This window comes from Tachypleus tridentatus, chromosome 11 (assembly GCF_004210375.1).
Source record: "Tachypleus tridentatus isolate NWPU-2018 chromosome 11, ASM421037v1, whole genome shotgun sequence".
In the NCBI taxonomy this organism is placed as follows: Eukaryota; Metazoa; Arthropoda; class Merostomata; order Xiphosura; family Limulidae; genus Tachypleus; species Tachypleus tridentatus.
Window position 1 is genome coordinate 47091994 of NC_134835.1, and position 26767 is coordinate 47118760.

The 26767-nt window shown below is 33.7% G+C and overlaps 1 protein-coding gene across 1 annotated transcript in view; it reads left to right on the forward strand.

Annotated features, from left to right (window-relative positions):
* Positions 1–26767, forward strand: part of LOC143232096 (glycine receptor subunit alpha-2-like) — a 42114-nt gene that overhangs the window by 10115 nt on the left and 5232 nt on the right. Inside the window, exons 2-6 of the mRNA XM_076467168.1 lie at positions 16621–16766; positions 18778–18845; positions 21203–21432; positions 22020–22102; positions 25592–25726. Of these exons, the coding sequence (XP_076323283.1) occupies positions 16621–16766; positions 18778–18845; positions 21203–21432; positions 22020–22102; positions 25592–25726 (662 nt within the window). The remainder of the gene's footprint in view (positions 1–16620; positions 16767–18777; positions 18846–21202; positions 21433–22019; positions 22103–25591; positions 25727–26767) is intronic.

The window sequence follows — 26767 nt, forward strand, 5'->3', positions numbered from 1 at the left end:
GAAGTATTGCGGATTTATCTAATGGAAATATTACATAATAATTCTAGAGTTACCGAGTCATTGGTCATATTTGTTTATCTCGGGTAGTACACTACAACCACAATAAATATGTTACTAAAATACTACAATTATCATTTGTATATGGAAAGTTGTGTGCCAAAAATCCTTTGTTCTATCTTGGTTTAATTTGTTTTGAATTTTGCGCAAACCTTGTTTGTTTTGTGGAATTTCGCACAAAGCTACTCGAGGGCTATATGTGCTAGCCGTCCCTAATTTAGCAGCGTAAGACTAGAGGGAAGGCAGCTAGTCATCACCACCCACCGCCAACTCTTGGGCTACTCTTTTACCAACGAATAGTGGGATTGTCCGTCACATTATACGCCCCCACGGCTGGGAGGGGAGCATGTTTAGCGCGACGCGGGCGCGAACCCGCGACCCTCAGATTACGAGTCGCACGCCTTACGCGCTTGGCCATGCCGGGCCATTGCGCAAAGCTACACGAGAACTATCTACGCTAGCCGTCCCTAATTTAGAAGTGTGAGAGTAGAGAGAAGGCAGCTAGTCATCACCACCTACTCTTTTTCCAACGAAAAGTGAGATTGACCGTAACATTACAAAGCCCCCATGGCTGGAAGGGCCAGCATGTTTGATGTGACGGGGATTCGAACCCGCGCCCTCGGATTACGAGTCGAGTGCCTTAAATACCGGACCTGTTCCACTTTGTTACAAATTCACAACAATGATCAGGGGAAATCAATGTTATCAAATAATAGCAGTCACTAATTAATGTAAGGTGCTCTATATTAACATTCAATAACAAAAACAAACTTTAAATAAAACTAAATACTAGAGACTGCTGCTGATTTCTGATTGTGTGGAACAAAAACTATCGACGCTATTTCCGTGATGACTTGTAGGTTTTCTTCACCAGTTAGTAACGTCTTTGGCTCAAGATGTAAAACGTCAAGCCTTTAAAGAGCCCTCGTGGTGCAAGTACTCTATTTTTGTTACATTTGGTGATTTGTTATCTGGTAAACTTAGTAGGTAACGAGATCGCCTGGAGACAATGATCTAACTAAAAGAACTCTTAGTCTATTTTTTTGTTCTTGAGAATAGCTCAAATATTAAGTTAAAGAAAAAAATGCAATTTTGGAAATTAAAATATTCACAACAGAAAATCCTATTAGAGGACACGATATAATTTACGTTGAAGAAACAAACAAGAAGGAATGCTCAATAGTCGTTGCACTTGAAATCATTTTAGGAAGAATTAGAGTAAATTAATCTATGAGACCGTTTATCCTTTTATTAGATACATTTTTGTGTGACAGGTGGTTAAGGTACTCGACTTGTAATCTAAAGGTCACAGGTTCGAATCCCCGTCACACCAAACACACTCGCCATTTCAGACGTTAGGTCGCTGTAATGTGACGGCCAATCCCGCTATTCTTTGGTAAAAGAGTAGCCCAAGAGTTGGCGGTGGGTGATGATGACTAGCTGCCTGCCGTCTAGTCTTACACTGTAAAATTATGGACGGGTAGTGCAGATATCTCTTGTGTAACTTTGTGCGAAATTCAAAAACAAACAAATTTATCAAAATCTCTATCAGCCTATCCTTAAATTGAAATTGTTTTAGGCAGGATTAGAATAAATTAATCTATGAGACATTGGGCGTGGCCAAATACATCAATTGATAGTTTTTAACGTCCTGAGTTCAAAACTATAATTACGTTTCAAATCAGTCATGAACTAAAAAATTGTTCTTGGAAAAAACCCCACAATAATTCAGAACTGTTCTAGGAGCCTTTGTGCCGCGACTGAAAAGTGCAGTATAGATAATTTAACGATTACCGTATCATATGGTTCGAATTTCTTTAAAGTGCGATATGGTAAAGACATCATTATAAGAATTAAAGAAATAGTTCTGCCTGTTCTAAAAAAAATATACTAGGGGTCGAATTAGGCTGACTTGGCGAATTTCATTATTGTGACAAAACATCAACTGTTGGTGCCATCCATCTTAGAGCTGTAAACAAATGATAGCTAGAGAAGAAAGGCATTGTAGACAGAAATATCTGAAACGTACCAATCTAAAATTGTAAGAACGGTATCACTTAAGAACTCGCTTATAGTACCAGAAGTTACTGTTAGTCTAATATGTAGCGTACTTTTTAATGTTTTTTTTTTTACGTATTGGTTAGTTAAGTAGAGAGTTATTGCGACTAAAACACAGTTGCAAACTTCTAGCACAGAGCTGTTTTTATTCGGTGAGAATTGCTACTGGGATGAAAGGAAAAGCAGATGGAAAACATCTGCTCATCTTCAAATTCAGTTAATGCAATATAGGTTTGTTTCCACATGAAACTGAGCATGAAGAGACCATTAAAAAGCCTGAACATGTTTACAGACGATCAGTAATTTCTATGGACACGATCCCATCTTCTACTTAATTCAGGAAGTTTCTTTTTATATCCACCTCTAATAACATTTATTTACGTCAAATATATTCATCTCACAGGCAAACCAAAATTAAATACTTTAAGGATATTTGCACATAAACATTAAGTTTGGTTCATTTAATACATAACTACTATTTTAAGATTCCATGAACTTTCAACAATGAAATAAGGCCAAGCATCATATTACACTTAGTAATATTGTACTGTTTTTAAAACGTGTATAAAAAGTCAATTTTTATTATAATTTATTATAATAACCTCTAAATAAGTTTACCTATACTGCTCAAAAATTTCAAGGGATCACTGGTTTCAGTGCTTTTGTTTTGAGTTTGAGCCAAATTCTTGTTTCTAATGTTGTAATTGTCCTCATATTCTAAGAGATGTAACAATATGGCCGAAGAAAGGCGATAAACTCTAGACAGACCGGTTTGACCTCATAATCTAATAGATGTAACGAGATGGCCGAAGAAAGGCGATAAACTCAAGACAGATCGGTTTGACCTCATAATCTAATAGATGTAACGAGATGGCCGAAGAAAGGCAATAAACTCCAGACATGTATGGTTTATTACCATACAGACTCACTGAGGCCACTTCTTATAGAGCGTGGAAGCTCTTTCAAACCACATTTGGAGTTGTTATGTCGACTTAAAGATACCGTATCACCACAGTAAAATCATGAGTATTAGTGTGTCTCTGGTGAGGTTTAGTTCCACCACAATAAACAGTTCTAAGACGCAATAATTTTGAACTTGTGATTTTCTTTATAATAATCCGATTTCTATATAAGCATACTGTACATATTATGGATGACAAGACTTCCCAGGAAGAAGGCGCATGACCACTTGTGCAATCTACAGATTTTCAGTGGTGCAAAGTATATATGCAAAAGTACAAAAAGAATAATACATTAATCATATCAGTGATTCGAAAAAAATACCAGTCTTAGCGTAAAATTAATGTTTTGGTAAATGGTTCACCACCCGAAAACCTCGAGTTGCTTTTTCAGTTTGTAAAATACTTTTAGTATAAAAATCTAAGACTAGAAACGGTAAAAAAACTCTTTCATCTTTGAATGGATAATTACGCGCAGAAGAAAAACAACAATTATAGCCTGAACTGGTATTATTTAGCTGTATCTTTATTTCCTGTTTACATATATAACTATCAAAGTTTTTCAACAGTGATAATTGCACGACAAAATATAAACGTGGACAATGAAAACTATTTTAACAAATCGGTGAAAAAATGTCAACTGAACATGCTTGTTTAGTGCAATATCTGTCATGATCTGTTTTAATTAACCAATTTTTCAACATTATTTGATTAAACTTTCTCTTTTATGAAGGACATATAAACTGCCATAACGTAGTAGACAACAAGTTAACTGTTTTATTTTACACGTAAACAGCTTTATTTGTGTTTAGAACTCTCCTGTTCACTCTGGATGACTGGATGGGTGTGGCGTGATCTGATGATTTGTGCTTTATCGTTTTCTGTACTTACAGTAAGTTTATAAAAACACAAGAGACACTTTACCATGTTTGTTTCACAGTACAATCTGCTAGAGATGGCGTAACAATGTGTGTTATGTTCTTGTTACAGAAACTGAGCACTAAGTTTTCTTTAAAATGAAGAATTACATAGAAAGCACCTTTGAATATGGTTACCATTTATTTCTACCATACGATACGACATTTCTACTCTATTAGACACTTTTATTGGCAAATATGTAAGATAAGGAACATGAATGTGACCGCAGGCATATTTTATGACCAAAATAACCCAAACTATTGTTTCGTACTTGATTCTCTAAAATTTCTATTCAAGAGATTTGAAAATGGTTACTGAATTATGGATTTTATAGTGGTCATAACACGGGAAAACATACATTCTGATTATCTTGTGACAGTAAAACATGAAGGACATATATAATACATGTATTCAGTACAAAATCTAGCAACTGAATTACTAATTCTTTTGCTTAATAATAGTCAGCATAAAAGAAATATCTGAAATGTTTGCAGAGCTAAGACTAGCAGAATACTGCCTGCAGTTCATCACACGTTAATAATATATATCGATTTTGAAAAGACATACCATTTTTTACAATAATAAGTACTGTTTTTAATCATATTGACTTTACAGTGCTTGAAAAAGTCTGCCTAAAGATTTGATTAACAGCCATAACATAGATAATGATTTATAACATTTAACAAATTTTTTCCATAGAAACGCAAATCTACGATGTTAAAAACATAGAGACACAGGAAGAGTTACTTTCTTTTATTTTCCGTTTAGTGTTAAGGTACTTTAGAGAATTGTACTAACTTAGAACTTTTTCGTCGTTGGAAGTTTTCTGTTCTTATTTAACGAGTTCTTTAAATCTTACGAGGTCTGTTCAAAAAATACGCGGACTGACGTCATAAAACAAAATGTACTTTATTTAGAAGTTACAGGTCTGGGACCCCTTCAAAGTACTCTCCTCCCCAATGCACACACTTATCCCAACGGTGTTTCCACTTGTTGAAATAGTCCTGGTACCCTTCTTTTGTAATGTCCTCCAGCTCCTTCGTCGCATTTGCCTTAATCTCGGGAATCGTCTCAAATCTTCTTCCTTTCAAGGGTCTTTTGAGTTTGGGGAACAAGAAAAAAATCGCAAGGAGCAAGGTCAGGTGAGTAGGGGGGTGGGGAAGAACAGTGATCGAGTGTTTGGCCAAAAACTCACGAGCTCTGAGGGCTGAATTTTGCAGCAACGCGGTGCATCTTCAATTTTTCGGTCAAAATCTCGTAACAAGATCCAACTGATATCCCACACTCTTCAGCAAGCTCCCTGACAGGCAGACGTCGATTTGCCCGCACCAGGGTGTTGATTTTGGTGACGTGTGGGTCGTCAGTTGACATGGAAGGACGTCCAGGACGCTCAACATCTTCAATGGACTGTCGAATATCCTTAAAACGTTCATGTCACTTGAAACATGCCGTACGCTTCCTAGCAACATCACCGTAAACCGTGTTAAGCATAGCAAAAGTTTCAGTTGCAGATTTTCCAAGTTTAACACAAAATTTCACAGCAAGTCGTTGCTCCTTCAGGTCATTCATTCTGAAATCCGCCAAACGAAAAAATCGCACTTCACTTAAAACCGCGTAGCTATTACACAAATGAAGATATCTGCAATCGGGAAATGGCGTCGTAATCGGCTTATCTGTGCGAACCTAGCGACACCAAGCGGATTCCCCTGGAACTAACTGGACCCGCTCAATTCAAACAGTCCGCGTATTTTTTTGAACAGCCCTCGTATGATAACAACCTATTATTCAGTAGATTGCAATGGAAAGTATCAGTTAAGAAACGAAAGAGTACTGCCATAAAATAAATCAATGGATAACAATGTAAAGTATCAATAAAGAAGGAAATGCAATAGTAATGCAATAGTGTGAGTCAGTAGATAGTAGTGTAAAGTATTGATAAAGTAGTGGAATAGTGTTATATAGTTAATTAGTACATAAGTAATGAGTCTTGTGTACTAAATAATTAAGAAAAACTGTCAGAACTGCTTAACTGTATAAACGGAAAGGACTTACTATGTTATCTTTCCTTCAAAAGAATTTCTGTATTCTGAGTGAGCAGTTATTGAAGTCGAAATAAATTGAGCTAATACAGCTTTTAAAGTGGAATTATTTTACTGTAACTCAGCCTTAGATTGAGTATTTATAATACACATTTAATCCTGTTTAAAAATTTAAAAGTATAGTGAGTCTAAGTACAATTGTAAAAAAGTTAGTGTATGTTTTGAAACGTTTTCGTCTGACAAGTTGAGTGCACTATTGTATTATTAAATATAGGCTGGGTATCGTAATGACTAATTGTAATACATCTACAGTCATGTGAAAAAGCTAGGACACCCTATGAAAGCCTGTGTATTTTTGTAACATTTTTGGATATATAGATATTTAATACCAATTTTAACAATACTGAGATATTATAGGAATATAACTAAACAATTAAAACTGAAGAAAGACTTTTCAAGATCTTCTGCAAATGTAATTCTATAAAAATGCATACTCTAACTGAGGAAAAATTTAGGACACCCCTACATTTATTCCCACTTAAAATGGCTCAACTCACAAACAGATGTATCACACCAGGTGCACATGTTTAGAAGATCGTTACTCAGCATTTTGAATGAGGCTTGCCCTATTTAAACCTCAGACATTTAGTTTGGTGTACTCCTGACTGTTGAAGTGAGAGTGAGCACCATGGTGAGAGCAAAAGAGCTGTCTGAGGCCTTCAGAGAGAAAATTGTAGCAGCTTAGGAGTCTGGTAAGGAATTTAAAAAGATCCCAAAAGATTTTGAAATCAGCCATTCCACTGTCCGGAAAATAATCAACAAATGGAGGGCTTTCAAAACAACTGCCAACATGCCCAGGTCTGGTCGTCCAAGCATGTTCACCCCAAGAGCAGACCGCAAGATGCTACAAGAGGTCTCCAAACACCCTAACATGTCATCACGGGACCTACAGCAGGCTCTGGCTACTGTTGATGTGAAAGTGCATGCCTCTACAATCAGAAAGAGACTGCACAAGTTTAACTTGCATGGGAGGTGTGCAAGGAGGAAACTTTTGCTCTCTAAGAGAAACATCAAGGCCAAACTGAAGTTTGCCAGAGAGAATGTAGACAAAGACCAGGATTTTTGGAATAATGTTCTTTGGACAGATGAGTCCAAAATTGAATTATTTGGACACCAAAACAGAGGACATGTTTGGCGTAAACCAAATACAGCATTCCAGGAAAAGAACCTCATACCAACTGTGAAGCATGGAGGTGGAAGTGTCATGGTTTGGGGCTGTTTTGCTGCAGCAAGACCTGGACAACTCACAATCATAGAATCCACCATGAATTCTACTGTGTATCAGAGGGTGCTTGAGGATCATGTGAGGCCATCTGTAAGAAAATTGAAGCTGAAGCGGAACTGGACCCTGCAACACGACAATGACCCAAAACATACCAGTAAATCCACCAAGGACTGGCTGAAAACTAAGAAATGGAGAGTCCTGGAACGGCCGAGTCAAAGCCCAGATCTTAATCCCATTGACATGCTGTGGAGTGACATGAAACGGGCTGTACATGCAAGAAACGCCTCAAACATCTCACAGGAGTGGGGCAAACTTTGTTCAAACAGATGTCAGAGACTGGTAGATGGCTACAAGAAGCGTCTCACCACAGTTATTTCAGCCAAAGGGGGTAACACTAGCTATTAGAGGGTAGGGTGTCCTAACTTTTTCCTCAGCTAGAATATGCATTTTTTGTAAATAGAATTTTCTTTACAGGAGATCGTGAAAAGAAAGTATTTTCTTCAGTTTTAATTGTTTAGTTATATTCCTATAACCTCTCAGTATTGTTAAAATTGAGATTAAATATCTAAATATCTAAAAATGTTACACAAATACACAGGCTTTCATAGGGTGTCCTAACTTTTTCACATGACTGTGTATTGTAACATCCTGTGTATGTAACTATGTTTCTTATATTTATAATATTGAAAGATGTGTAATATGTGATGTTCCGTGGACAAATAAAAATTAATAACTTTATATTGATTCTATAAAAGTGGTCTCCCTCTACTGGATCATAAAGAAAGGTTTAATTCCTTGTGTTTTTACATCAAATAAAAATGTTTGCTCCCCTCCCATTAATACAGCTGTAAGTCTACGGATTAACAACGCTAAAATCAGGAGCTCGATTCCTCTTGGTGGGCTCAGCAGATATACCCCATGTGACTTTGCTATAAAAAAATCCATACACATACACACAAAGTCTTCGAAATTATGAGAAATTTTCCTGTACGTATAGTTTAACACAAGTATCACACCAACTTCAATTATTGATAGCATAAGTATCAATCACACCAACTGCAATTATTGATAGCATAAGTATCAATCACACCAACTGTAATTATTAATAGCATAAATATCAATCACTGTAATTGTTGGTAGCACAATCATCACACCAACAACAATTGTTGATAGTACAAGTATCAATCACACCAACCGCAACGATTGATAGCGCAAGTACCATACAAATGTATCTCGTCATCAAGAAGTACCATACCAATTTTAATTGTTGGTAGCGAAAGTACCAAACCAACTTTAATTTTGATATCACAAGTATTACAGGTAACATGAAAATATTTGACATAACTGAAGGACTGTCTATAGTTTTACAAATATTTTTTTTAAGATTTTATTAATGAAGGCAACAGAGAAACAACAACAGCGTCCGTGTTGAAGAAACAATTACATTATTTCAGTTTCCCAAAATTGAGTTCAGCTTACCAATTACCAGTTAAAGTTATTCAGTCAGTCGGGCCATTACTATTCAAAATTCAAATGTTTTTTATAAAGTGTAAGTCTCAGTCAGACGGACTGCTGCAATTTCCAAACCCTTAAAATTATCGTTTTTAACTTTTTCAACATAAATTAAGAACATAAACTTCTCCGGCTGCTATTTCTTAAGATTGACTTAATGAGTTTCAAGAATATTAGTTTTATGGAACTATTTATGCTTCTTCTAAATACAAAGTAAAATCTGTTTGTTATGTTCGAAATAATAAGAAAAATAGATTCATAAAATTGAATGCGAGACAATCAGCAGTGGAAAATATGTCATGTAAATTGTGAAAGCAAGATTAAAATTAATGTGGCTTTTATTAAAGCAAGAAATCCATCAGTATCAGGTGAAATGATATATCATGTAGTTGAGTTGAACATTCGGTATTAGGTGAAATGATATATCATGTAGTTGAGTTGAACATTCGGTATTAGGTGAAATGATATATCATGTAGTTGAGTTGAACATTCGGTATTAGGTGAAATGATATATCATGTAGTTAAGTCGAACATTCAGTATTAGGTGAAATGACATATCATGTAGTTGAGTCGACCATTCGGTATTAGGTGAAATGATATGCCAATTATTTGAGTTGAATATTCGGTATTGCGTGAAATGATATATCATTTAGTTGAGTCGAACATTTTTCTCATTTAGAAATTCATTTATTGTTCGTCTAGTCGTAAATATCGCGTGACCTATGTGAAGCGAATTCAGGGGGTTTACATGTTTTGTGTGGTTTTTTAACCTCGTGGAAACAATTTATTTTTTAATTCAAATGATCACAGTTGTGTAGGTTTATTTATTTACGGGTATTGGATTTTATAATTACTGGCTCTAATTTAAACAATGTATAGAGCTCAACAGGGATCTGTGATATTTTGATTAAAAAACAAAACAAAAACATCATCCCCTGCTCCACTTCTTGTGCATGACACTACTCCAGTGGGAATAACTTAACGGCAAGACGGAAATAACTACGGTAGTTTTTATGCACAATGGTATATGTTAAACCTAACCTTCACTAAATAACACCAGTAATACACATGTAACGCCATATACTATACTTTCAATATCGCTTTACACAAAGTAACGCACATTATACACGTGCAACACTAAGTAGCGTTACGTAGTGCACTTTCAACATAATCTACATGAATTAATACCGCATAATGTACACATGGATCCCGATTTAATTCCATTAGCATAGCGCATTACATCTTCATTATCAGTTTACATGAAGTAACATCATATAATACAGGTGTAACGACCCTTAAAATCAAGTAACATAATATAACTTCAACATCGAAGCAATACCACATAATAGACGAGCAACTTCCCTTTAAATCAAGGAATATTACATAATAAACCTTTAATATGACCCTATACTAAGCAACGTCACATGAAAATGCAATCCAGAAAGAAGTTAAATCAAATTGAAATGGACATTATTTTCTAGCAGAACCTATGGCAGATTACTGAAGGGAGAAAACCTGTGTCAAGATATTTGTCAAACTCCTCAACTATAAAACAGTAGTGGAAGAAAGAGTATTAAAATATTTTTTATTTTCTATCTGCTGTTAAAAATAAGATAATTTTGATATTGAAAATTAACATACGATATTAATAATAATAAGGGAAAACTCTATGTGTGTGTTACAGAGTTATTTTCTGTGTAGTAGAGGCTTAAGTATTTCTCGACTGGCCGTAACCAGCAGAGGTTAAGGCGAATCAAGGAATGAATCTGACCTCTATGCCACAGGTTATATTTTCATATTTTACCGCGGCATGGCCAGGTGGTTAAAGCACTCAACTCGTAATCTGAAAGTCGCAGGCTCGAATCCCCGCCACACCAAACATTTTCGCTCTTTCAGTCGTGGGGGCGTTATTAAGTTACGGCCAATCCCACTATTCGTTGGTAAAAGAGTATCCCAAGTGTTGGCGGTGGGTGGTGATGACTAACTGCCCTCCTTCTAGTCTTACACTGCAAAATTAGGGACTGCTAGCACAAATAGCCCTCGTGTGCAAAATTCAAAAAAACAAAAAAACTATTTTACCTTTAGTGAAAAGAAAAAAAATTGGAATATACATATAGAATAATTAAATAGATTGTCCGCTGTATAATATGTGATAATGAAGCGGGCGTAACACCATAATATTATTTACATTAGAATATGGTGAATTATAAAGACTGACCACATTTAAATACTGAAACAGAAAGGTGTTTGTCGTCCCTTGGTTCCACTCTGTTCACATTTCGGAACAGCTAACTGCACTGATAAACGCGCTAGAATGGAACTCCACAATTGAAGGGAGGAGATCTTCTCTTTTGGCCGGTTATAAAGTATAGGAGAGTGTAAAGAAATAATGATAAAAGTACAACATAACTTTACAACAATCAAAATAATCATATTACACATGCTACAAAGAATGTATCTTTATTGTGAATAGTATACGTGCCTGGGAGATACTCACAATTCATTGTTAAATTATCTCAACAACAATAGTTAATTTGATAATAAGAAAGGTCAGGCTTTCTTCTGGTCAACCATTATGGAATATCAATATTAAATGAGTGATGAAATTTCAAATCCGTTGTGTTTAGAAAGCAGCAAGTCATCTCGCAAGATCATGCTACTTAAGCTAAGGTTGCCCTTAAAATGCTTACTGGTTTGGATGGCGAAGTATTCAAGGTAATACATATGGGAAAATAATAATCGTTAAAAATAAAGTTTGAACATAAATTAAAAAATGATGCAGTAAAACATGCATATGTCCATTTTCTGACGATTTTGAAAGTAGATATTAAATCATTTACATACCGTATTATAGTTATGATATTAAATTATCCGAAACTAATAAGCATCCTGAGGTAGATATAACCCAGTTAAGATAATATTTTTATTTATAAGGTCAAATTCTGTTCCTTATTTTACGCAAAAGTAAGCATTTGTTTCACGTGAAATTTCAACATTTATTGTGTTTTAAATTAAGCACAAAGCCACACAATGGGCTATCTGTGCTCTGCCCACCACAGGTATCAAAACCCGGATTTTAGCGTTGTAAGTTCGCAGATATACCGCTAAGGCTTCAACGTTTATTTACTTTATGTCAGTTTTGAAAGGTACGCCAGGTAAAAGTTCATATTTGACGATGTTTATTTAGATATTCTGAAAACATTTTAAAAGCCTCTCAGATAAATGTATGTGTCACTTTAATTCAAATAACATCACGAGATTCTTACTTGACACTCTTAATATTTGTTTGTTTGTGTTTGAATTTCGCCCAAAGCTACACGAGAACTACCTGCTCTAGCCATCCCTAATTTAGCAGTGTAACGCTAGAGGGAAGGCAGCAAATCATTACAACTACCGCCAACTCTTGTATTATACTTTTACCAACGAATAGTGAGATTGACCGTCACTTTATAACGTCCCCACGATTGAAAGAGCGAGCACGTTTGGTGCGACGGGGATTCGAATCCACGACCTTCAGATTACGAGCCGAGTACCCTAGCCACTGTGATATATCAACAAAACATATCATAGTATATTTGGTTTAAGTAGCATGTAATTCATGAAATATGTGTAACAGTTTATACACAAACGAGTAAAAGATTAGGGAGATAATTACTGCTTACCGTAGTTTGCAAACTAAATATATGAGGACTCTTAAGTTAAATATATTAAAATTACAAGTCTTGTCAATTTTTTAAAAATATTCAGATTCTGTAGATATCTTTAAGAGCCGTTAATATGAAAATGAATAAATTATTTTACTTAACTCCAGACATTAAAGTAATTTTAAATAATAGGATAACAGTTAGTCTTGTACGATGATCTTTAGCTTAAAGGAAAAGAGGATCAATATTATATATACATCCACGCTCAAATTATCTTAAGGCAAGAAATACATCACCAAAATGAAAGTACTTTTAACGACGTAATCTATTATTATACTTTCTTAAGCAGTTTGAATAAACGACATAAAAGCCATAACTACAACAACAATAAATCAGAAATTAGTGTTTTGGAATGTATATTTCAGTTTCAAGGAAAATGATTTCATCATTAGGTAGTAATGACTGCTGTCGCGCTACTGGGATTCAAAAATGATGGACCATTAAAGGCCTTGCTAGCGCATTTTTTAAATGCACCAGTAAAACGGACTATTTTATGTTGTTAAAATAGTATTATTTCTCTTTCGTACAAACATACACACGGTCAAAAATTATTTTGTAATTTTACGATTAAATTGAAGAAATTCCTATGCGAAATATGATTTGATTTTATATCTACAAATGTTCTCGTGCGCTTGCTTTTTAATTCGTTACGCTTGATGTCCGATATAGCAACCTAACTTACAAAAACATGATGTGGTGTTAGCAAATGATTTATTAAGCTACTGATTTCGATACTTGGTTAAAAATCTAACCTAGTGGTATTAACAACTGATAAACTCTGTACCTTTCAACGTACCTTAATTATTTATTGTTACGTTTCTCAAACATTGAACTAAATTTCTTTTACATGTAGTTATATATACATATATAGCCATATTAATGGGTTTACCAACTTAAACTGTCTACCCTTCAACATACAATGTACTTTAACTACAATGAGAAACAATGATTGTTTAAGAAAACACTGCACTGGCTCTATTGAGATTTGAACTAAAACATGAGTAACGCCCTGCATGGCCAGGTGATTAGGGCGTTCGACTCGTAGTCTCAGGATTCAGGGTTTGAATCCCTGTCACACCAAACATGGCCGCTCTTTCAGCCGTGGGGGCGTTATAATGTGACTATCAATCCCACTATTCGTTGGTTAAAGAGTAGTTCAAGAATTGGCGGTGAGTGGTGATGACTAGTTGCCTTCCTTCTAGTCTTACACTGCTAAATTAGGGAAAGCTAGCGCAGATAACCCTCGTGTAGCTTTACGCGAACTTCAAAAACAAATGAACAAAACATGAGTAAGTTTGCCTTGATTTGTTTGACGCACATCAATATATTATGACAAGTGTTTAGCAGTAAAAGTTTTCTCCTAAGCTATGACATTTTATGGCTAACAGCAATACATTTATTACATTAATCAACGACATGATGTTGGTTCTTACAAAGTAGCGTGTGTTTTGTGATTCAACTCTACGACTTTTAATTGAAAACCCTTGATCATATACTAGACTGTAGTCTCACACTATCATAAGATGTTTATGTCCAAAGTATTTACTGATGCCTTTGAGGAAAGTATTTTATTTTTAAAAAAATATAATCGCGCAACAACCTTACAAAGGCAAAGAAGTTTAATCACATTTTTTACTTGTATTTGTTCAAGTTTGTGTATTGCTATATCTGTTTGTTGGTTTATTGTAGCTGTCAACAAAGGGTTATCTACAAACATTTTGGTGAAGTTTATGTCCTACTATATCTGAACAGATATAACATTATTGGTTCATTATATAGCTGTCAACAAATGTTTATCAACAAATAAGTTAGTTAAATATACTTGTTTCATTATTTAATTACATAGCTGTCAACAAACACGTTGGTCAAGTCTGTGTGTCATATCTGTTTGTTGGTTAATTCTATAGCTGTCAACAAGTGTTTATCTACAAACACTTTGGTCAAATCTGTGTATCACTATAACTGCTTGTTGACTCATTTTATAGCTGTCAACAAATGTTTATCCACACACCTTTTAGTCATCTGTGTACTGTTGTGTCTATTTGTTAGTTAATTGTATAGCTGTCAAAAATGTTTATCCAGAATCATTTTAGTCAAGGCTATGTACTGTTATGTTTATTTGTTATTTTTTTATACAGTTTTCAACAAATGTTTATCAACAAGCACGTTGGTCGAGTTTGTCTACGAAATCTGCTTATTGGTTCATTTTAGCTGTCAACAAAACATATGTTAATAATAATGTGTATATCCCTCTCAAAATGTTAAATGAAGTTATTAAATTTTACTTAAAAGTGTTGCATCAAGCAACATACTGTATCTATGATATGCCCTATTAGAAAACTAACAGCTTTTTCTTACAATTGTCAGTATCTATGTTTTAACAAGAAATTATCGGATGCATATATAATTTTTATATTAACGTTCAGAACCAGATTTAAGATTTATTTCCATAAAGTTAGGCAAATTCATGATTAACGAAAGCTTATCATCAGATACGAAAAGTTACTTCCCTTATATGAAATTTAAAAGAAATCCGCTGAAACATCCCAAAAAACTGTAAAACACAAATTGTAAACCTGCAAATTTACAAGTATCTCCTCATAAACCAAAAAAATTCATACCAAATCTATCAACGGGGGGTTGGGGGGAAGTAGGGGTAAAATTGCAAAACTTTTATTGAAACCGCAAAGCCCAAAATCCTAAACTGAAAATTTATGTGTGTTATATGTATCTACCCGTGGATTCGATGAACCTCCATGGTTAAGATCCATTCACATCCTGCGAAGTAGATACATACACATACAACAGACAGTACTGTTACATTTACATAGACTTCTAACTGTTTGAAGCTCCTTTGGTCTCTAGCTGTTTATGTCTCAAAATTATAAACTGATGAAATTATGCATCTCACTATAAGTTACTCTGACATGGTATTTGCATAAGAAAGATTTATTGTCCATTCATAACTTCCAAACGAAGGGAAGTGGAATATTTAAATCAGAATTAAAATAATTTAAAAGCTAATTTCATAACGACAATCCTTTACAAGAAATCAGCTAGAAATTCTTACATCACAGATTAGTACACAACGTATCTAATACCATCAATTTCTTCACTTGTCACGCGGTCCTTAATGAATCACAGAGCCTCTTTCACACTTTTATATATTATGCCTCTATTAAAGTACTAAAATTTTTCCTTTGGAGTGGAGTGTGTAAATGGAAAACTCTACGCTATTTAGAGATTACAATAAATTATGGAGAATGTTTGTTCGTAGAAGATAATGGAATATATACAGAACTGAATATCACTAATTATCTAGGGATTACGTTGTAAGGCATGATAAGGAGGCCTAACCGTCAGTGAATCTTATCAAATATTCAACTTACTTCATTAAAATATACTACATTTCATAAGCAGTACAGTACAATAAAAAGTCTTTCAGTGGTTTAGTAGCAAGTCTGAAGATTTATTGTTCTAAAATCCGGGTTTCAATACCCATGGTATCGATCGATCGATAGATAGATACCTGTACACAGATAACCCACTGTGTAGCGTCACACTTAACAAAAAATCAATGAAAATTATAGGATTAAGTTAATTCATACAGAAGTCTGAGTGCAGAATATATTCCATAAAATTCTTCAAAAACACACTGTTAATAAACATGTAAGTGTAATTTACTGAAATTGATTGCAGCTTTGGATTAATGCAATTGCAGATTGAAGTTATCAGAGGTGTAAAAAGGCACATTTTTGTCATTAGAGATAAGAATGAAATACAGATAAAATAAGGTAGCCACAAATCTGTTCTATGATTCTAGAATAAAATTTGTAATATGTAAAAGAAAAACAATAAACATTGAATGACAATTATTCTGTAGCGTCATATATATATATATATATATCATTCAAGAATAATCTTTCATCCATTAGAACACTTGCACACTGTAGCATAAATAAAAAACTTTACAGGTTGTATTTTAATATTAACAAACAATTTAAAACATAAATATAGATATGTTATCTCTTATTAAATACCACGAGTATTTAACTACTAACTATTTAACTACTAACTTTACGTTTCAGTGAATTGTCATCTCCTGCTATAAACAATACCCATTTATCATCAACCTTATCTGACGCAGCGTCCCAATATTATACCCATCGGTTGGCGTTTCTAGATGACATTTTAGAGGAGTACGACAAGCGAGCTTGGCCAACATATGGAAAGGGTAAGTTGTAAAGAAATTTATATATTTGAACTTTGTGCTTCTCTTACACTTTGTGTTGAAGAAATTGTACCTTGACTAAGATATATGTATTTTCCTTACTTTTCTTAAGGAAATTTATCTTCCAATACATAGACAATATTTTTAATGTATTTTTTTATTTCTACGTAAAACTCTTACTTAAATTAAATGCTTAGAAAAAAAGTAAATAACGGCTATCGATTGTTTGACAACGCATACAACTAAAATCTTTGTTTTATTTCTGAGTGATAACTGAGCAGAAATACCAAAACCCACGAGAGAAAGCAATATTTGTAATTACATTCGTAATAAAATTCATCCAACAATCAGCCATTGTATAACTTAATGGATTACTTATTTCACTGAATATTCGATATGACTTAATAGTTATATGTCAGGTTAAAATGTCCTCAACATTTAAATGTGTAAGGATAAAATTCTTTAATTAAACTAAAATCATTGTAACATTATTATAAATTTATAGATATTAATAACATTAATTTAGCATCAGAGGCACATGACAATGACAGGTAAGACCACTAACATCTAATTCAAACAAAACAAATTTATAATATCAATTAGAGTTTGTATATTTTATCGTGAATAAGAATGTTAATTTTTCTTGTAGATTGCTCATACCTGTACTTATTTAACCAAAATTTATGAGGCAGAACAAACACGTTAACACTTCTTCAAGAAAAACTGTCACAGATTCACTCTTGTTTCTTTCAGATTAAAGCTAAAGTGAATGAGATTTCGTTTAAGAACATTTAAAGACCTTAATTTTCACAATAGACAGAACGTATGTCACGTAACTACATGTACACAGCAACTTAAAACACTTTTGTTGTTTTCGTTGCTTTGGAGCATTCAGCAGTTTTTAATTATTAATATATTCAAGATATTACTAATAAATTGACAAACAACGACTTACAAGCATAATCAAGTGATTTATTTTTGGGGAGACGTGCTAAACATTTCCACAGAACATTGGTCTGTCCTATTAAGATACCTGAATAAGACAGACCAATATTATGTTGAAACAAGTAGCATGTTCCACAAAAATAGATCACTTCATTTTGCTTATAAGTCGTTGTTTAACAGTGTATATTATATTAGCATAATATTTTCCGTTACTTAAGTATGTTAAAGGTGAAAATTTTCAAATTTGTAACCATTTGATAAAGTTGATGTTGTTTATTTCTATTCATACTTTTAACATGGTGTTACAAACAAGAAAGTAATTATCTGTAATGAGACAATATCATTATTAATACTAAGCTCACATAAATGCTATTAAAAACAAATCAGATTGAAAAGTTGTTGGCAATACTTGATATTAAACATATATTATTTACAATACCCCATCAAGAGTTAAACATACACTTACTAAAACAAGTCCTGTTAGAGTACTACCTCAGCGTGAATGCACGAATTTCAGATTTTATAAAATACACAAAATGCACTCTTATAGGTTGAAACCCTTGGGAATATTAGATTATTCCTCTAAACTGTAAAAAATAATAATTTGTAGAAGACAACCAAATATATAAAATTATTTGGGTGCTGTTATCGCCCGGCATTTTGTTAAATTATTAAATAATAGATTCATTATTACAGAGAAAGTGAATATTGAAATTAAAAAGATATTTATGAATGGCATATTGTCCAACTATAGTTCAATATGAGATCGAGAGGTAACTCAACATCAGGCCTAACTTTTAAATTATAAAGTAGGAGTGATATTCAGTTTGGAAAACTGCACAATAAGTCCACAATACTTCTATTGCTCGCCTCAACGAGATTGAACAAAAAGGACTTGACATTTCACCTGAAGAGAAAAAAAGAATATTATGAACACTAGAATACCCATTGTATTAACTGTTAGAAGGTACGAAAGAAAACTCTTTTGTTTGGATTATTAATTGTTCCATTTTAAGTTGTTTAAAAATAACTTTATTTCTGATACAAATGTGCGACATCTTCATTCCAGGAATGCCAACCGAAGTAAAAGTAAATATCCATATCAACGATCTTGGTTCAGTGAATGCAGCTAATATGGTGAGAAACGTTTTCTCGATCAACTGTATGCGGAAGCTAACAATAAACTAAAATAATACTGCATGATATATAACGAATAATAAAAAGCAAACGCAATTCGCCATTCATATTTTATATGAATACTAGTTATCCTAATCGTCTCATGGTTATGATAAAAAATGTCTTTTATATTTCAAGGTCACAAAAAGAAAATAGTCATTATTGATATATTTAGTTCTAATTTTCATTTAAAGCGTTTACGTCGTTATTAACTATTACGTAGTATTATTTATTTCGGACGAGTCTCTGATTTATTATATTAGGAATATTAACATATTACTATTTCAAGCAACCGGAAATTTGAATTTTAGCTTAGTTAATGTGTACCAAATTTATATTTTTTGCCAACAAGATTGATGCACACTATTTCTTTTTTTTTTTGACATAAGTATGTATTAATATATAAACATAAAAATAATACAATTTATAACAACGGTTATAACTAATAGTTATTACAAATGATGGTTTATCTACAGCAGTTTTACAAACTTACAGACAATATACTGAGTCTCACATCTGATCTTAAACTAAATATTTTATCGACGATCTAGGTCCACGACGACAAAATTAATTCTGACTTGATACTGTTGTACCTCGCTCAAAATAACCTAACAACGTTTTTCCTGGCCAGCCTCACTCTGGTTAGAAGTTCACTCCTTCCAGCAAATACGTTTGTTTGCTTTTTTTTTAATTTCGGCCAAAGCTACTGGAGGGCTATCTGCACTAGCCGTTCCTAATTTAGCAGTGTAAGACTAGAGGGAAGGCAGCTAGCCATCACCACCCACCGCCAACTCTTGGACTACTCTTTTACCAACGAATAGTGGGATTGACCGTAACATTATAACGCTCCCACGGCTGAAAGGGCGAGCATGTTTGGTGCGACGGGAATTCGAACCTGCGACCCTCAGATTACGAATCGAATGTCTTAACCCACCTGGCCATGCCGGCTCCCCGCAAAGATATTTAATGTCCTGATAGAAATAATAAAGTCCGACGTGCTTCATTGAAGTTTAATGGTTTATAATGTTCGAAATTTATAAACGTTCCTGGTCAAATTCCGTAGTTTGCCGATGAATAGTCGTTAATTATAATTATAGCTTCCTAGGCCTATAGCATACTGACTGTAGTTGTCGAACAATATTCTTTTCTTGGCGCGTTACTTTCATACAAATCACGCGAGTCTCTAGAACTTTCACCAAAGTTCACTTGGTAACAATGATCTAACGCGTTTACGTAAATAAATATTGTTGCTTCTCACTTTCAAGAGTTATCTACAAGTTTCGAGAACAGGCGGGACTTGCGCAATACACAGTTAAGAATATACGTCACAGACAAAAAAGAAAAGAATACAGAAACAAGCGTATGTATTTTAATAAACGTATAACGGTAAATATATTTCACAACGGCAAAGGAAACTCCTAAATGTTGATAATACATTTTTTTCTGGGAAACTTATTTTTCTTTATTAAGTTTTAACAGCTTCGACATGAATTTGGTTCAGTTATATGCATGGCCCTAATTAATGCATATGAATTGGATATGCATCACACATTGATAAGTAAAGAGAGCTAGATAGCTAATAATTTTCCTTTTTTCTTTTCTTAAAATATAAAACTAGGTGTGTTTGCTTGTTTTTTGAATTTCGAGCAAAGCTACACGAGAGCTATCTGCGCTAGCCGTCCCTAATTTAGCAGTGTAAGACTAGAGGGAAGACAGCTAGCTATCACCACTCACAGCCAATTCTTGAGCTACTCTTTTACCAACGAACAGTGGGATTGAACGTCACATTGTAATATCCCCATGCCTGAAAAGGCGAGCATGTTTGGTGTGACGGGTATACGAACTAGGCCAAATAACTAACGTTATTGATAACATTTATTACTTTATTTGTTCAAATATCTTGTTCGGACAACTTTATTGTAGGAAATGACTATAGTGAGAAAATTATCTTATATAAATGATATAGCTACAAAACAAACTTAAAATATCGAATCTGAAAAATCAATTTGCCCCTGATAATTTAGAAAACAGAAGATAAATGTTTTAAAGAAAAGAACAGCATATTTTGGAAATTATACTAGAATTTGTCTCACGATGTGTATTTTAGCGAAAATGATAACTATCGTAATATTTATATGTATATTATAGTTATATATATTTTTTGCATATTTTTTAATGGCATGATATTACATTTTAACTCAGCAGTTTATTTAAATCAATAATGGACAACAGATGGCAGTAATGATAGCTTATCTTAATATAAGTTGATATTAAAATATTTTAAACACTTCTTGGACTTTTACTACTTTACATTTTAGGATTACAGTTTGGATATTTACTTGCGGCAGTTATGGAAAGATCAACGTCTGATGTTATCAGCATTTGGAATAAACCAGATAGTGACCTTGAATGGTGATGACTTGATCGACAAGATATGGAAGCCTGATCTTTTTTTCAGAAATGTGAAAGAAGCACGTTTTCATAGAGTGACAGTACCAAATATGTTGATCAAAATATCTCCTGACGGGTCGATTTTATTCAGTATGAGGTTAGGTTAGAAACTGTATATTTAGAGTGGATTTTGATAAACATTTTATCTACCCAACATTTATGATGTGCTGAATATCACAATGCTTCAAACCTTGCGTACAAACGATTGTTCGCCAACGTGAGAAAATAACTTTATTTGTGTTTCATAAAGTGAATGCTTGCTCAGTCAAAGAGAGCTTTGTGTGAAAATAGTTTTCTGTAAGCTAACAAACAAATAGAAGTGTACAGGTTTCATACAAAAAAATAAGAACTTTCCTTTCGAGAACAGGACACATGTTGCGAGGAGTTGGAAAAACTAAAACCATTTTTTAGGAAAGCTGAGAAATTTTTCATGTGTACCGTTTTTCTACAAAATGTTCTTAATGATAAATATTGTTTATGAATATCATTAGAGTTTGCAAAAAAATAAAAATAATTGCGAAATATGGTTCATTATTGTCATTAAACTAGAACAAAAGAAGCAAATAAAACCTTGTAATTTCGTAAGATTTTTATCCATGAACGATTGCTGTATGTGGAATAATTTTTGTAAAGTTTAATGTTTTTAGAGCATGTTTGGGCTAATATTTGATGTTTCTTCCACAGACTAACTCTTAAGCTGTTTTGTCACATGTCTTTCCGACACTATCCTCTTGATACTCAGCGATGTCACGTTATCGTAGGCCCTTGTAAGTATATTCAAATGCTGTAAGTAATGTCAAAATAATCGTGTTATTTATGAATATTGGAGCAACTTACCTTTTACGTTTTAAATTGTGAAAATACTAAGAGCTGGTATTTGGTTGCTAAAAGATAATTACAGCGATAAACCAGCAATGCAATACTAGTTCGATGAAATACAAAGCGATACTTGGAGTTAGTTTATCACTAAATAGAAAGTATGAATGAATGTATAAAAATTAGACACGTATAATTAGTTAGTTCACAAGAAGCGTTTAATTTTATAAATTATAAATGTCCTGAGAAGATGTTTGTTTCGTTTTTAACTTAGGAATTATTTTCTGTTTATTAACTTTAAAAAAAATCAGATGTATGTCATATATAATAATTACCGAAATACATCACTCATTTCTTTTGTTACATTTATTCACTGTTTCATTTTAAGTTGTCATAATACAGTTAGTTATCCATTGGTGAAGTTATTATTATTGACCGTTTAAATGTTGTCACTATAGAAACTAATTTTTAACCTGTCAGTTTTCATCATCTCAGCTAACACATTCTAATTACCCACTACAGGTGTTTTTCATTACGTTCTCAGTTACTCTTTTCTTCTTATCAGTTACCCATATTGACGTACCCCTCAGTTTCCATGTGCTACGTATCCACCACTGATATTGACGTACCCCTCAGTTACTATGTACCATATATTCACCACTGATATTGACAATATCTCTCTGTTATTATGTGATACTTATACACCAATAATATAGTAACTAATTTTTCAGTTATGAGGCTGTTCACACCATTCAACGATAATGTCTTTAGCTTCACTATTATCATGTTGATCCTTCTTCACTACTGGTTTCAAGCCTTGATCCTCCGTGCTCATATTGCGTTAATCATAGCTTAAGTAAATCTTTTGAATTCACTTATTATTTACGTACGTATAAACCTTGATTTGTCGATACCCTCTTAATAAAAATGTTTGTTTCATTAGACATATTTCTACTGTACGTTAGAACTGAGAGTGAAACCATAAAAATTAAGGTTCGAAAATTCAACAATTCAATTGTAAAGACAGAATATAGAAAAAAATACTGAACCTTTTATCATAAAGGAATCTGAATAATTCTGATTCAGCGCTGTTAGCTTGTCAGAAACATTTTAACCAGGTAAATATGCCAAATCCAAGTAATTTACTTAAAATTTAAAAAGTATATTTACGTCTGTTTAAGAGCAAATTTCAGTAACTTTCAAATGTCAATAAAAGTATTAGGAAACGATATTCTTTGTAAGGTAATTTCTAAAAGCCGGTTTGAACTTGTTTGTTTTGTGTGAGAATATTTGGTAATGGCTAAAAGCTTTTTATTTGTTCTTACATCTGTTGAGTGGCCACTAAGTTCTTTTGAAGAACTAATAACTTTTTCACTTTCAATTCACTTTGAGGACATATTAAAGTAAAGATGGGAGAACTACATGGCTGTGTAAACTCTTTAGTAAATTAAATCACTTTAGAAAACCAATAGTTTATGGTTGGTGAATTTCTCACATAAAAACCAATAGAAATGGAAACATCTAACAAAATGCATGCCACAATGCCCCTTCCCTAATTTAATTCCATGTTTTCTACCGAAAAGTTTATTGTTTTTTTCATCACTAGAGGGTCTACAGAATCTTATATTCTCAACCATATTTTTCTTTGGAAGACAGTTTTACATGTTTTTGTTTCCTGTTGTGAATTTTACATCATACTTCAGAGTTCCTCATTAATTTGTATGTTTTCTACATTTATACACAGATTAAAACAACCTAACCTTCTTCTTCTATATTTAGTTTTCTAAGTTAATGGCACTTAAAAAACACACAAGGCCGGAAATAACATCACACTTGAAAAAGCCTGGCTTCTGGAGTTAAGTTTCATTAAACAACATTCTAAACTACGCAGTATAAAGTTTTTGTTTCTTCACACAGTACATTGCTTTGGATCTCAATGCAAAAAGATGAATTATTACAGAGGGACTCCCATGGTATTCCTTATTGCTTACAAAAGTAGCACATTACACATTCCGGTGTGTCAGAGAATGTTGACCGTGATAATCTCTTTAAGCAAACTATGAAGAAAAGCCTTTGATTCAAGAAACATAAAGTTAGTTAATTTTAAACAGTGCTAAATAATGTTTTTTTTTCTGTTTCCCTGGTTTAATCCACAGTTATAGACCTCAACTGTAAAATCAACTGTTACGTATTATAATATATCTCGCACAAGCCTCCAGTTTGTTATGTAACGTATTAGGATTTCTTATACCCTAAAATTTAGTTAAATCTTAATTTAAGTTTAGATGTTAATTAAATGCAAACGTATGAAATTTATGATATTTGCCAACAGTATTGATATACACACTTTTCTTTCTTAATACAAATATATTTTAATATATAAACAATAACACGATTTATAATAACGACTGTTACAAAGAATAATTCATGTAGAAAAGTTTTATAAACTTAAAAAGAATACTGAAAATTCTATTTTATCTGGAACTTCCTTTCTTATCAAGGATTTTGATGAGCAAATGAATTCTAAGTTAATGTACGTACAGTTCACTTACCTGGGAGCTAACTAGCTCTTCGTTCGCCGTCGATCACACATAAGTTTTCCATCACTGAAGTTATATAATGTTTTCATAAAAATACTAATGTCTGATGCGGATCCACTAATGTTAAATGGTTTATAATTTTTGAAATTTATAAACGTTTCTGGCAAATAGTTGAAGTTCCTGATTAATAAGCGTTAATCACAGTTATAGCTTCCGAGGTTTATAGTATACCAGCTGCAGTGAACCAATAATATATACTAATAATAATGGCAGACACTTGTACTTACATACACACGTAGTACATTGTTGATTCTTAAACTCGAGAATTTTTTCCAAATTTAGTGAATAGGCAGGAATTTCACAGCACACATTTAACAGTATAAGTTACATATGTTTCTATATATACACATTTAACTGAAATAAACATCGATATTGAAATAAATATACAATAGTAAACCCATTAAACAACCAACAGCTAACATGCTAGATTTATCGATTAATGTCATGAATAGTTTTGCTTTTCCTAATATTAATTACTAATAGTTCAAAAAGCACCAGCAACAGAATTCTCTAGCGTGTGACTCCTGTTGCAACCATAAACCTAGGGCTTGTTTTCCTGTACTGCTGTGCAGCCTAAAACAGAATTACATTACATGATTCTATACAGGTGATTTCTGCTGCTATCTTAAACCTTACGGCTTGTTTTCTTATAACCGCTATGTAGAAATGTACTAAAGTGACCTCTGCTGGCATCTTTTAATCCCTGGGACTCATTTTCTTATGACCCTTGTGGGATTTAATGCAAGCTTATACGGAAAAGTTAGTTATTCTGAAACTTTTTTATAAAGTTTATTTTATATTTAACGTTGCATATTATAAGCTATTTTCATTTTCTTATAGATGCACAAACAACTGACCAAGTTAGAGTTAGGTGGCAGGAGAAGAACGCCCTGCTCATTGAAGAGATGGTGGAGCTGAATGAGTTTGATTTAGTTGACTACAGTTGTGGTCAGTTCCTGCGTGTCATCGATACAGGTATATTTTATCTGCTGTCAAAATGCATTATCTTTGTGAACGTACAAATTCCTGTGAAAATGTACCACTTATGTAACTTTGCAAGCTACTGTGAAAGAGTAGTATTTATGTTTATCGTTTATTTGAAGTCAAGCACAAAGCTACAAAAGGGACTTGGACTGTTTGCACTTTGTCCACCATGACTATCAAAACGGGCCTGGCATGGCCAAGCGTGTTAAGCGGGTTCGAATCCCGGTTGCACCAAACATGCTCGCCATTTCAGCCGTGGGGGCATTATAATGTGACGGTCAATCCCACTATTCGTTGGTAAAAGAGTTGCCCAAGAGTTGGCGGTGGATGGTGATGACTAGCTGCCTTCTCTCTAGTCTTACACTGCTAAATTAGGGTCGACTATCGCAGATAGCCCTCGAGTAGCTTTGCGCGAAATTCAAAACAAACAAACAGATTATCGAAACCCATTTCTAGCGTTCTGAGTCCGCAGACTTACCGCCGTGCCAAATAGGTTTGGTTTGGTTTTTGGAATTTCGCACAAAGCTACTCGAGGGCTATCTGTGCTAGCCGTCCCTAAGTTAGCAGTGTAAGACTAGAGGGAAGGCAGCTAGTCATCACCACCCACTGCCAACTCTTGGGCTACTCTTTTACTACCGAAAAGTGAGATTGACCGTCACATTATAACGCCCCCACGGCTGGGAGGGCGAGCATGTTTGGCGCGACTTGGACGCGAACCCACGACCCTCAGATTACGAAGCGCACGCCTTAACGCGCTAGGCCATGCCAGGCCTAGTCAAATAGGACATTACTTATGTGAATGTTCAAGCTGCTATAAAATGTATTTATGTAAATGTGCAATCTTTTATAAACTGTATTACTTCTGTGAATGTGCAATATTGTATAAAGTGCTGCTGTTAACATAAATTGTTGTAAGAATTTCTAAGTTGCTCTAAAAAGTGTTAATTAAAAGAATCTGCAAACAAATGTAAAGTTGTGTTTCTTGTGTCAGTGTGCAAGCTTCTATAATATTCTAACGCTATGCAAATGTAT